Genomic DNA, 14,382 nt, shown 5'->3' on the forward strand with positions numbered 1-14,382 from the left:
AAAGAATATAAACTAAAGATTCACAATTTTATAAATTAGCCTTTAATAAATTGTACGAAGTATTTACTTTCATAAAAAAGCTTGTTTTTCAAAGACAGGTATTTCACTGTTACCCCCACCCGCAAGACTCACATGAAAACAAAACAGAAAAACAGAAAAAACTCAAATGAAAGGAAGAAAAGAGAAACTGGTTCACAGCATTTGATTTACTTCTGGACTCTCGTTCTGGTTTTTGAACCTTCAAGAGAAAACAAAGAAATTAATCATTAATTTACAAAAGCAAAAGAACAGAAATATTTCTATATATAGTTATTAACATTTTAAATTTTATTGACCGTGACGCTTTAGAGGGATGAAATTTCGACAAAGGTGTAACTGTTAATACCCCGAAGATCTTAGTAAACTGTCAATTTTCTAACATGTCAAAACATATGCAAAGTCTACCGTCTACTCGAGTTCATCAGAACTCTTCCACTGATAGAACATACCCAGTTTACATGGGTCCCGAAATATTTCTCCCCCAAAATTTTATTATACAATTTAAAACATTAAACTCATGTAAAGCATGGCACCACAAGATGAACATTCACTCGCTGGGGGAAGCGATGAGGTCAGGCGTATTATGAAAAGCAAGAAATTTTATTCTAAGCGTGATGCCTTTCAAAGCCTATCCCCTACACTCGGGAGAGCACTGGGCTACTCCAAAACGCAGTCCTTCGTTTAGGTGTTCCTTCGCACTAGGAACGGAACAGATCCCGACTGAGTAGCCTTCTAGAAAAGCATCGGATCTGATACTGGTCTAAGTAACTCATGACAGTTCCTAGTCAACTACTCCTGCGCTGGAATAAACCGGTGATGCTTTGTCGGGGGCATGGGAGCTCTGCCTCACCACGTCCACCCCTGCCCCACCTCCAGCTCCAGCACAGCAGAGTCAGAGGACGCCATGCGTCAGCCTGACCACGACTGCCTCGTGCTGCCACAGGAAGTGTGCCTTCCGGCTGCCTCACACTTCGCTCTCCAGGGAAAGAGCAATGGTACCAGTGTGAGTGGCAGCCGTGGCTCATAATTAATCAATGAATGCACCAAACAACAAAGAGATCGATACTTCTTTTCTGAAACACACAAAACAGTCTTTGAATCTAGGACAAAATATCTACCACACATGTCTAAGATGAGTGTCTAAAGGTTTTCTGATCGCAGGTTTATTTAGTTATTTAACTGGAACATCCGTTTAAAAATTAGTGCTCTTTTATTTTTCCGTCCTAGTTTCTATTCGATGGCCATACACTATATTAGAGCAAACTTCAAACATATATGAGTATCTTTTTTTTTCTGCCACTTAAAATGCATAGCCCGTAATTATGGTTGGTTTAAACTTTTGAGTTTTTTCTTCAGTTTTTGTGATATAGCCTTCTTTTAAAATTATCCCGGGGTAGATTTTTAGGTTTCCATTTAAGAATTTTGAAATTAATTTTGCACAGACAACTGAGAATGCTGTGATTGCCTGCGAGCGGCATAATGGGATATCCCAAGATCAGGGTCAATAACCTATACTGGAGTACATCTCCCTTTCAATCCATTTCGAATCTATAGTCACATCACAAAAGACATTAACGTTAACAATGATTACAGCTATACTCAAGTATTATCACTTTCATTAACATCCCAATGTGACATTTTATTCTTAAATTAAACATCGCTGCTGCCTATCCTCTTCGATCTAGATTTCAAGTTTCCCCACTGCAACTAAAAGTTCTATCACCACCCGGAATTTATTATATAATCAATATTATGCAACTTAGACACAATATTTTCCTAATAATTCTCACTGCTACAGAAAAAAAAAATCGAGTTTCCTTCTCATTTCTTTAAAAAATATACTCATTTTCATCATACGCTACCACCGGTTAAAAAGTCCAATCATCAGACTAATGTATAAAATTTAATATTCGAAAAATAAAATATACCAGTCTGGGATACTCTTGTATGATTTTTATAATGCAGGAGGAAAAAAATAAGTGGGAAATTTCTTTGTACAGTGTCCTTAAAAATACCTCCTTCTTGACTAGACCATAGATATGACATTTAAGAAGTAAACATAAATCATGTTTTCCTCACAGAATCCTCGAGAATGGGCCAAAATCCAAGGTACTTCAAAAAAAGAAAGAAAGAAAAAGAAAACACCAACGAGACTTGGTTTTTGAGCACTGTCCATCTTATGAACAGCAGGGACAAAGCATACTAGCCATAAATATCATGGCTACTTTAACTAATTTTTAGTACAATTCTGAAATATTGGCATGGTTTTGAAATGCCAGAATACACATGCTTTTTTAAGGCTTATCATTTTGTCGGGGAGAGAAATTACTTACAGTGAATAACCAAATTTTCTCAATTGGTAAAAATTATGCCTTGCATAAAAATAAAAGGATTAGAGGCCTCTGTTCTTCTTGAAAACCACCCTGTCACCCCCTCTTTCTTTGAGAAAACCTACACAATACACATTTTGAAAGCTTTCAGAATGTGTTCTTACACAATAGGCCCCCAACTAGTCGAAATGAGTTTAGGTGTATCAAGAAAATTATACATGTTTTTAAAATGGTCTAAATAGATATTAAAGGAAAGTTGCTCCCATTTGCTATGCACGGCATTCTGAAAGAGCACACAGTGAGAAAAATCTCTTACCATATTGTAAACCATAAACTGTGTTTGAAAATAAAATTGTTAATGAAGAAACTGACATTTCTAAAGCTGCTGTTAGAGGTAACCATTCTTCAAATACATTTATGACACAAAATCTTAAAGCTCTAAAACAGAATTTGCTGAATTGCATTACCTTTTTTAAAAAATCCAAATGCAATAATGTGCCTTCTTCGAGTTACTTTAAACTGATGAATACAAATATATACGTTTTCGTCACTCCTGGCTTTTCTTTTTTTTTGCTAAAAGCAATAACATTTTCCCATCTCAAGTAAAATTTCTCTCATCAATGAATGTTTAGATACTAAAATACCTTAACTAGCCTTATACTTTAGGGGAAAATGAATTACAATGGGAAAATAGGAAAATAGACAGCATTTAAGTAAAGCAATTCAGAGTTTATATGAATAAGGGAGAATCTGATTACTCTTTATCTTCTTTGTTTAATCAAAAAAAATCTGGACTGTTCTTAAATTAGCGATGGGATCCACTCTCTTCTTTTGTCATTAATAAATAGAACAAAAATACTCTCACGGTAAAAACTATCAATAGAAGGACCTTAAGTTAAATTCTTAGGTATAAAAAACATTTTTTATAGTTATAGCCAAATTTAAAATCATTATGTATCAAAACAAATACCTCTGATGCTCACTAGGCAAAGTGACCACGACCCCAGGCAGCCTGGAGAGACCGAGTCCTCCTCCTGTATAGCTGTGAATTCGCTTTGCTCTAAACGGGTATCGACCTTACTAGAACAATGTAGGGCTTTCCTAAACTAAAACAGCCAGTTGTAGAATTTAAGGGATTTCTTTAAGGAAGAATGTGACTCTGTCTTTGTAAATGCTCCTCAGTCTCGCTCCCACTCAGTCGTAGCCGCTGCCGCTAGCCTCTGGCTGAGACAGGCTTCCGTGTACTGCTCCTCGGGACGCCTCACTTCCTAGTGACAGAACGGACAAGACAGGGGGCAGGGGAACAGGAGGGAACGGAGGACGGCGACAGAGAAGGGAGAGGGACCACTTCGAAAGCTGCAGCCTCCAGAGTGAAGTCACGTACTCCCTGTTCAGACACCCCGAGCGTCCTCTTGGGGGAATTCAGAAAAACCTAAGTTTATGCAGATAGACCTATGTTCCATCCGTAATACGTAACGAAGAAAATGTTCAAATCGGGGCGAAAACAGCTCTTTGCGAGCTGAAGCTCCGCCTTCTACAAACACGCACTGGGGCCACAGTCGGAGGAGGTTACAACACACCGCTGACCTGACTCAACAGGGCACTTACGCTTTAATGGAATTTTTACCAAAAAATTCTCCTTTTCTATTAAAAATCAAGGACCAACAAAATAATAAACAAAAGGCAGACAGGAGAGAAATCTGGAAAAATACACGGTATAGTAGCCAGCGCTGAATCTCTCTTCATAGAGTCAACAAACTTATGAGACCTGGGACACGCTTCTCCCTTCTGGGCGCCCCCGCCACCCCCAGGTCGTCCACGCACACCGCGGCCGGGCCCTTCACCCACCAGACCAGGCCAAAGGCCCCTGGGCCTGCCCCGCGGTGCCGCTTCGCTAATGTCAGTTTGAGTCATCCAAAAAATAACTTTAGGCTTTGCTTTCTGCCTCAAGAGCTTTGAAAACTGATGATCTGAGGCTTTGATCCCTTGTGTCCCAACTTGTCAAGACAAGCAGAGCTGGCACTGCGTGGGGACCGGCCTCGGTGCACGGGCGGGGGTCGGGGGGCGAGCGCGGGGAGCGCCTGAGAGGTCAGAGCCCTGCGCCCCGGGTCTAAGCCTTGTCCACCGCCCTGCCGGTTACACGCTCGGGGTCTTGGGGTCCAGATCTGCAAAACCAGAGTGGCTCCCGGTCCCAACTTCATGACTGCTGTCAACAGCAGACAACACGTGTGTCCAAAAGACACTGTGACACATGCTACGCAAATGTAAGACCTTCCCCTGAAGTATTTTACCATGACATCTAAGTGCCGTGACCCAAACAGTGAGCCCCCTACTCAAAGGGAATCGTGTCGCCGTGGCAACGGCCCCCGGAAGCCGACTCAACTCACGAGTCCGCATGGCCTCCTCCGCCGGCGCCGGGCAGCAGTCCATGTCTTCCACGCTGGACTCCGTGCGCTCCTCCACGTCCTTCTTCCGCTTCTTGCGTATAAAATTATTTTAAAGAGAGAGAGAGAGAGAGAGAGATGTGGTCTGATGGTCGAGTAAGTAAACATACAGACTTGCCATGTACTAGTATCTACGTGAATCCACACCGGGGAGCGTGGGTGGAAACAGGCAGAGCGCACAGTCGCCCGCTCGCCCGAGGGCGGCCGCCCGGAGACCGCCGCAGACGCATCCGGCACGCGGTACTGTGCTTTTTCCTGTGGACACACGTTTTCACTCAAAGGAAGCACGTAAGGCTTCTCTCTGGCACGCCAGATTGCCAGCATCACTACTCGTGCTTTGCGGCCGCTAAGTAAAGGTGACTCGAACACAAGACAAGCACTGATACTGCGACAGTCGGTCTGATAACCCAGACAGCCCCTTAGAGACTAACGGGCGGTGGATCCTCGGGCGACGGGACGATTCGTGTGCAGGGCAACGGCCTCAGATTTCATCCCACTACTCAGAACAGCGCCCAACTTAAAACTTATGAATTGTTTATTTCTGAAATTTTCCACTTAATAATTTTGGACCACTAGATGCAACCTCGGAGGTGGCTGCCAGAGGCAAGGGGTAGATGTGGGAGAAACTGAGGTTCAGCACCTTGAACCGCCGGTAGGCAGGCAGGGGGTACACCTGTGACCTGCACCTCTGACTTGAGGCTTGGTGCAGCTCATCGCTGAGAGCCACGTGTCACCGCCAGCACTGATCACACAGAAACTGTTACAGCAAAGTGCTTCATAACTCGGCATCGCCACTCACGGAGGCCGGTGGCACTTATCCGCCCCATTTCACAGTGTGTGTCTGGCGGGTAACCCACTGGATAAATGCGAAGATATATGCCTCGCCCCACACAGTACATCAGTGGTAAAATTCTATCCATGAATCAATAATGGCAAACTTCCAATAAATGTTTTCTTCTGATGTATTTTTATGAAAAGCTTAAGAGGACCATAAACCTTACAATAAAGGAAGAGTCTGGAAAGTACATAGCTCTCGTACAATCTCAAAAACAGGTTGGATTTTCTTTCCACCATTCTCTCAGGCCTTTCCTATTTTCTATTTACCTTTCCAGGTGGGTGTTACTGCGGAGTTGATGCTTAGATTCTGATACCAGCCATGCTCCCCAAATGTTCATTCAACTTATTATTTCCTATCACTAGGACATTTTCTAACTACTTCATTTCTGTATAACGTTTTTAAACTAACATTTCTATACTCACGTATAACTTAGAAGGACTTTAGTAGTAAATTTAAAACTTCATATTTTTCATATAACTTTACAGCACGTGGTCTCAAATTTAAATGTGTTAAAATGCAAGTTATAACTCAAAGCTTCTCTAAGTTGCCTAAAATGAGTTTGTACCATTTACGAAATCAGGTGATACTTCCCAAATTTCACTGATTCCCAAATTTCGCTGATTGACAATAAATCAGAATGTCCTCATTTATATTTTCTAACAATATTAAGTCACACTTCATCTGAGAATTTTCCTTGCTTCCGGCCATTTTGTGGATAGCTACAAAAGAGTATGACACCTGCTGACGGCACAGTGCTCTTTCTTAGCGTATACTGTGGGTTCTGTTCCTAAGAGAACCGTGTGGCGAAGTCACATCTATTCAAACCACGTTATCCTGAAACCTCCAAATGGTCAGAACTGTTAGGTATATATTACAATTAATCCTGCTGTTTCAAAATATTCTTAAGGTGGCTGTGGAAAGATCAGAACTCAGAGATACCCCCGCCATGTTCCCAAAGAAAATGCTTCACATATGCAAAAATAACAACTAGATTAAGCTTAAGAAACTTTAAAAGCATTCGCTTAGCAGATGTGTACATGGAGGTATTCCTTCTCAAAGATCGCTGTGGGAGTGGCTGTACCATCACACAACCGATGCGGGAAGGGGAGAGTGCCTTACATCTTCCTTTTCCAAAGTGTTGCTTCATGATTACCATCTAGACCCTGCTGGGCTGAACAGATTGGCTCGATAATTACATACAATAACTGCAGTGGGCAGGTAACCCTCGGCTGGCACGGGGCAGCTCCCCTGCGAGGACTTCCATATGCAAACGGCGCTGATGGAGTGCGGCAGGCCCTTCTCTCCTGCCGGTGCACGGGCCTGATTAACGCCAGCCAAGACTCCAAGGTTAGCGTGTCAGCAGATTTGTGATGCATTAGGCAGGAATAAACACAGACACTTTGGTTCGTCCAGACCAAAATTAAGGACGAATATTTCAAGACTATACATTGCTTTCCGTACACGAGAAAATGCATTTTACGGTTTCAGGAGGGCAGATTTTTAAATGCTCATTCGAAAAGGAGCTATCCAATACATTCTACCCAAGAACCTAGTACATTCATCTTGTTCTCAAGCTTATTTAATAAAAAGGAGCTTTCCTAATCTCCTTGCAGGTAAATTACACAGGGATGAAAATCAGACAGCATTCAACCAACAAAAGAAACACCTGTGTTTTAAGCAGCACGCCTCGGTAAAGTGCCGAGTTTCATTAATGCACACTTCCGCTGGGCATCTCCCGCCTAACTTTTCTGATAATGTATGCAGTTTGGAGAGAAAGGGCCAATGGTGTACAGACTAAGACCAATTTTTACAAAAAACAAAACAAAACAAAAAAACCTTCAAGAATCTAAGTACAAATTGCCAGTTATAAAAATAGTCATGGGAGTGTATAGTACAGCATAATGAACAGTCAGTAATATCATAATAACTATGCATGCTGTTGAAAGGGTACTAGACTTATTGGGGTGAACAGTTCCTAAAGTATAGAAATGCCTAATCACTATATTGTACACCTGAAAATAATATAATATTGTATGTTGAATGTAATTGAAAAATAAATTTAAAAAAAGGAAGGAATTCTGACCCATGCTACAACGTGGACGAATGGTGAGGATGTTATGCTCAGGGAAATAGCCAAATAGTACGTGATGCCACTTACATGAGGTCCCTAAAGTGATCAAACTCATAGGAACAGAAAGCAGAATCAGGGTGCCTGGAGCTGGGGAAGGGGGAACGGGGAGTTAGTGTTTAATGGGACAGAGTTTCTGTTTTGTGAGATGAAGCGTTCTGGGATGACAGTGGTGACGCATGCACGACAATGTGAATGTACTAATGCCACTGAACTGTGTACGTAAAAAATGGTACGTTATATGTATTTTACCACAAAAAGAAATTTTTTTAACCTGTATCTAGGTATGTAAAATTCCAAACAATCTACTGCCAGCTTCTGTCTCTTGATTATCTCCAAATGCTTCGTTTTGCTATTTGTCAAAATAACTTCGGAGAGTAGATACGGCTGTCCCTGGGCTTCTGCAGGGGACTGGCTCCAGGACTGCCCCATGGGTGCCCAAATCAGAGGACACTCCATCCCGTATACAAGATGACATGAAATCTGCATACAGGCTACCGTAGGGTCTGCTGACACATCGCTTCAATTCACGTAGACTCAGCACATGGCAAAGTCTAGTTTTCTCTTTGGCATTCTGGGATTTTTTTTTTTTTTTTTTTTGAGTATTTGTGATCCGAATATGGTTGGATCAGCGGATATGAAACCCGCAAATGCAGAAGACTGACTGTATTTCAGTTCTCTTTGAACAGAAAGCAGCATCACAAAGTGATTATGCTAATATCTGATTTTGTCATATTCCATACCAGGTTTCACAGGTGCCTTTTCTTGCATTTATAAATGAAACTAAAATATTGTATGACACACAAGAATAATTTATAAACTTAGGATAGAGTTTTCATTTAATTCAGCATGGCTAAATATCTTTAAAAAATTACGTTTTAAAGGGCATTAGCGCATATATATACACATTGTATTTTTGAAGTGTTCAGATATGGTAGGCTAATATTTAGTTAATTAGTAGCTTCTCACTTCCAATTTAGAAAAGGAGACACAACACCCAGATGCATCCGACTGACAATACTACAGTCTAATACTGACTGAGATCAGTTATAGACTGGAGGCTGTTTAATGAAAAGAGTCTAAATCCTCACAGGCAAAAAAAAAACAAAAGACCGATTCTTTGCTTTCAAGTCAAACGTGAAAGGATCACCTCGAGATGCTTCCAGGAGCCTCTCAGAAAAGGCCGGATTCATGGCTCTGTCGAAAGAGGAGGGGTACCCAGGGGCTGCTCCTCGGTTTCTCCCCTAATCACAAAAGCCAGGAATGTTCATTACAGAAACTTAGAATACACAGCCTAAAAACTAAATGTTTGGTACGGCACATGTGTCAAAAACAAAGAATTCTAAATTCTCACGAATATGTGACTGCATTAATCAGTTCATCTTATTTCATTTATCTGATTAAGGCCACTTGAAGTCACCATGCAAAGTATACATTTTGTAAATTACTATTACATTCCTTGGTACAGAAGAAAACCAAGAGGATGTGCGGGTGTTTCCGCTCTGGCTGCTGTGAAGTCCGGGCCCCTGGAGCTCCGCCCGCCCACGGCTCCGCGAGGCACTACGCTCCCCCGCCCCCGCGGTGGTCCCAGGGAGCCCAGTGCACAGCCGGGCTTTGGCTGGAATGTGTCCCTCCCCGCCGGGTTACCACACATGGAGTGCTTGGCGGGGCTGTTCTCACACGTCTCTCTGTTCTGCTATGTGTCCTCCTGGAGGGCCAGGACTTCGTGTCCCTCATCAGTGGAACCCTCACGGGGCATTTCCTTCCACAACGACACGCCCTCCATCTTAACAGAGGCAGAGGTCCCGCCGCATATTGACAAAGCACCTACTGTGTGCCTGGCACTGTTACGGGCTTCATTCTCAAGTTGAAACAGACACTAAAAAATTAAGGACAGAGTAATTTTTGCTTTTAAAAAAACACTGAGTATGCACAAGTTAAATTTCTAAAACGGTGTTTAAGCCCTGTAAGAAATCATTTCAGAGTTCCACAAATGAGTCATCTTTAGTATCTAATGTAATCCCACAATCATGGAATTTCATTCTATGAAGTATCAATCCATATGTAAATATAAAACCTGCATGACTTCAGGCTCAAACCTTAATTTTATTTGTTTTGGTGGTAGTGTTGTTACTATTTATTTGTTCAAATTTAGGTCTCTCGCCTGTCAACACTTTTAGTTATCAACTCTGGAGGTGAGAAGAGGGAGTACAATGCAAGTAATTTTGCTAATTATTAACGGGTCTGGAGGAAGGGGTTTAGCAAAATAAAATGTTTAAATACATGGCTAACGAAATGTGGAATATCTTATGTTCTTCACTAGTTCAAGCTATCCCACTCTTATAATGCTATGAAGAATTAACCATAATTGAAAAAGATGCCCCAAAAATTACTGCTAATTCACAAGTGTGCCGAAAAAATACTGATGCATTTTTAGGCACCGTCAGAATAAACAAGTGAAACAAACTTCATCGGGTTGGCAATCGGAACTGCTTGCTTGCGCCGTGAGCAATACATTCTTTAGCAAAAGCACTACTTTCACAAAGTAGATGAAATATGTCTACTTGCTTACTTGGAGCAAATATGTGTCCCTTCGGAAGTTGGATCTGCTGACAAAAAAGGGCTGCTTTACAGCCCCACTGTCACTCCTCCTCCTAGGGAAGAACACTGAGTTGGTGAGCAGACAATGAGCCAAAAAATAAACTGAACCCTGATCACGTGACATGCAGGAACACTGCATGCGTGAGAACTTACTCTCATCAAATGTCTGTATAATAATGGCAATCACAGCCTGGAACGATCTCCCAGCAGCATTTCTGAAACCAGTAGATCCAACTTCCCACTTGTTGGCAACAATGGCCTTTCATGACGAATATCATTCATATCACAAGGACTAGGAAACTTCCAACATGACCAAGCCTATAGTCACTTAACGACTGAAAGAAGTTTCCACAGATTCAGTAAATCAAGGTCTAGAGCAGCCCCCAGGCCGCAGACCGGTACCCGTCCATGGCCTGGTAAGAACCAGGCTGCAGAGCAGGAGGTGAGTGAGCAAAGTTTCATCTGTATTTGCGGCCACTCCCCAGTGCCAGCATCACCGCCTGAGCTCCACCTCAGGTCATCAGGCACTAGATCCTCGTAGGCACACCAGTCCCTGGTGCCAAAAAGGTTGGGGACCACTAGTCTAGAAGACAAATATGTCACTGTATTTTTTCTATGTTGGAATTAATATGACACCTACCTCCTCATTCATATTTTCCTCTAGGGGTTCCATGACCTGCACCATTAATGTTAAAAATTTTTAGCAAAGTTAAGCTGTTTCAAGGGCAATATATGAAGAGATGCAAATGGGCATCTAGTCGTGCCTTAATTGTCTTTAATATCGTATGCCTCATATCACTAGGAGATTTTTAAGTTCCTTGAACTCTCTGAGAAAAAAAAGCTTTATAAATGTATAATAATACATAATGGTTGCAAGGCCCTGGACAAATGACCTAACCTCTTTTGAATTTATTTTCATCATTTGTAAACAGATGCATCTCACATTGATGCTGTAAGGTATACATAAAATAATTCAAAAGTACTGACAGAACACTACACAACTGTTCAACGATAACCTAAAGCTATTAGAAATACCAAGCACCATCAAGTCCCCTGGAGAATTCTCAAAATAAAGCATAAGACTTGGAAGCTGTAAAGAGGCCAACATTTATAAAGTAAATATTTCAATGAAAACCAACCCTACGTATGTCCTGGTGGGGAACTGAACAATCTCAAGCCATACCTGAACGAGACTCTTACAAAAGAAATGAGGCTTAGAGTTCTCTTAACAACAGACTGCCTGACCTCCCCGCATAAGGCTACGTCCATGAAATACCTAACGCCTACCACACAGGCAGAAAACGGCGAATACAGAATTCTCTGGCACTTGGAAGTCCTCTGCTTTATATCAGCTACCTATAACCCTTTAGCATCAATCAACAGCTTCAGGGGGGAAAGTCAACTTCAAACTGACTGGATTCATATACTTTAATATGGATAAATTGAGGGGCTCCACTGTGGAGTCTTCATTCCACAGTAATCACCACCTTGCCTTTGTTGAGAATCAACTTTTATGAATTCGCAATCATTTCCTATTCAAAACCTATTTTAACACACTTGCCAGCAAAATGTAAACCCGTCTTCATTCACATCTGCCAGAGACCCTAGTTCATAAACTGACTTTTAAGTTTGTAAGGTCTTAGCTCAAAAGAAGGCATTAAAACAGACTCCAATGAGAACGTCCCACGTGTTGTTTTCTCGACATCGAGAAACCGGACAGACTTAAGACAACTTAGGGAGACAATGCGAACAGTAAGGACACATCAGCATCCACTGGTCACTGGCTACGTGTCCAGAACTGTTCCAAGCACTTTATACATCTCGTTTAATCCACACAACAAAAATCTTATGTGCGAGATGGAGAACATTATTTTTCGCACAGAAAGCTTTTAGAAAATGCATCCTTCATTAAAAAGAAATGTATCAACTTCAACAATCCAAATTTATACATTTAAAATATAGTTTCTCTTTATCATGCTGAAAAAGCTAGATCAATTTTCACCAAATGTGGAGGGTCTACTTGGGGCAAGGGTCTACTCGGGGCAGTCCAGCCTAAACTCTAGGCCACACGCTGTGAATGAAGTAGGCCTGAGGTACGACCACCTCAGAGGAAGAGGAAGCCATCCACCAGAGCGGCTGCAGACCTCTGGTTTGCAGTGCAAGGCCTTTGCTCTTGTTCGGCTCTTTGTACCAAGTGCCAGCGGGGACTTATTTAATAATGGGTAGTGATTTTTCTGAGAAATTCTAGAAAAGCCAACTAGCATAATATAACTTAAAAAACTCTGGAGGTGGCAAGCAGGGTATGTGCACATCATTCATTAGGAGCAACAATACACACTGCCTAGAGATGAAAAAATAAAGCAAGTTTCAGGGCCACTCTCCAGATCTACCCAGTGAACCCAGGTGTGACACCCAAGAGAGCCGAGTCAACAGCACCCTTTTCGCTGGCTTGGGCAAGCAACTTAATCAAAACCCTACAGGAAAATAGCTAATAGAGGTATGAATGTCCTTTTAACTTGCTGAGTTCCTTCTAGTAAATTAAGCTGTTCTTACCCCAGATGGGAAAGGACAAAATTCTTTAAGGACAGAACTAATGTTATTGATCTTTGCAGCCCCAGAGACCTAGCCTGGACCAGGCACATAAATTAGACCTTATACATAATTATTGAATGTTGATTTAAGAGTAGACACTAAATCTAATAACTGTTAGAACTATACTGCCAGATTCTAATGAAAGTGTTTAGTTCTAATCAACAATGAAAATCTTTGGCTGTACTTTTTAAGGGCAGATTGATTATTAGACTCTTTCTTCTTCAGCTTTACGTCATTCCAGAATTCTGTGCTTTAAATAAAACTCTTAGGCTGTTGAGACAGAAAACATTTCCCAGTGAGTCAATTCATATTTTGCTTGTTTCCAAATATTTTGTATCATAATCAAGCACGGCTGTAAAAAATGGATAGAAACTGTGTTTCATTTCATTGTTGATTAATTCTTACAGGTTTTATACCATAATGGATATCTCTTAGGGACATAAAGAGAAACATATATTGAATTGATTACATCTGTCTTTTCCCAAAAGATCTGAGTCTGATCAATACAAAGAACATATACTTTCTTATTTTTTCTGAACTTACTGTGGTAATCATTTCATAATACATTTAAGTCAAATCATTATCCTGTACACCTCAAACTTATAGCACTCTATGTTGATTATATCTCAATAAAACTAGAAAAATTAAAGATAAGGCATTAGCAAAGATTTTTATAAACTTAAGTGCTGTCAGACTTAAAGTAAGCTACCGAGTCAGAGGATGTGGTGTATAACGAAAAGAGTCAAGAAACTTCAGTTCCAATGCTTGATTTTGCATAAATCACATAATAATCTCTTAAGGTCCTCTGCAGTTCTAAAAATGGATTTGCAAGAAATGAATGGGTTCAAAAACAAAAACTACAGTTTATATGGATTATTTGAATAAATTTGAAAAAACTTTTAAAAATTATGACAAAAAGGAGGAGCAAATAATCTAATTTAAGGATTAATGTAGTTTCTCTAACCATAGGATCATATTTAGCTCTGAGCTTCCTAGTAACGAGAGCAAAAAAGACATCCTGATTATATACCCTGCGCTAAAAAAGAAATGGAACACTTATTTCTCAAAAGAGAAAATTTTTCTTTAGAGGGCACCTTCGACCTTTTTCAATCAGTGGAGTTCTGCTTTTATTTGTTTTAAATATGGGGTATTTATAATTTAGTTGAAGAAAATGTTCTAGGGCTTAATAAAAAAAAGAAAAGTTTAAAAGAAAACTGGTCAGGTCCAACTCTTTCACTTTCACAAACAAAAAGACAAAAAGCCAAGAAAAATAATAACTCACCTACACTTACATGGCTACAAAGCAACTTCACGATCTCACCTAATCCTAACTTTTACTAATTTCTTTTTAATACTAAGAATAGCCCTGTGTCAGTCACAATAAATAAATGAATGAATGAATGAATGAAT

The 14,382-nt window shown here is 40.7% G+C and overlaps 1 protein-coding gene across 8 annotated transcripts in view; it reads right to left on the reverse strand.

The window, feature by feature from the left end:
* Positions 1 to 19: 19 nt before the first annotated feature.
* Positions 20 to 14,382, reverse strand: part of VRK1 (vaccinia related kinase 1) — a 67,741-nt gene continuing 53,378 nt past the window's right edge. For 3 of the 8 annotated variants that reach the window (XM_023536629.1, XM_023536628.1, XM_023536630.1), the window contains 2 exons: positions 4,752 to 4,847; positions 20 to 238 (listed from right to left, as the gene is read on the reverse strand). In XM_023536629.1, the coding sequence (XP_023392397.1) occupies positions 110 to 238; positions 4,752 to 4,847 (225 nt within the window). In that variant the 3' untranslated portion in view covers positions 20 to 109. Of the gene's footprint in view, positions 239 to 2,906; positions 3,638 to 4,751; positions 4,848 to 14,382 lie in introns of those variants that run through there. The other 5 variants (XM_011370199.2, XM_023536631.1, XM_011370196.2 and 2 more) reach the window with 5 other exon arrangements.

Source organism: Pteropus vampyrus, unplaced genomic scaffold (genome assembly GCF_000151845.1).
Source record: "Pteropus vampyrus isolate Shadow unplaced genomic scaffold, Pvam_2.0 Scaffold164, whole genome shotgun sequence".
Lineage (NCBI taxonomy): Eukaryota > Metazoa > Chordata > Mammalia > Chiroptera > Pteropodidae > Pteropus > Pteropus vampyrus.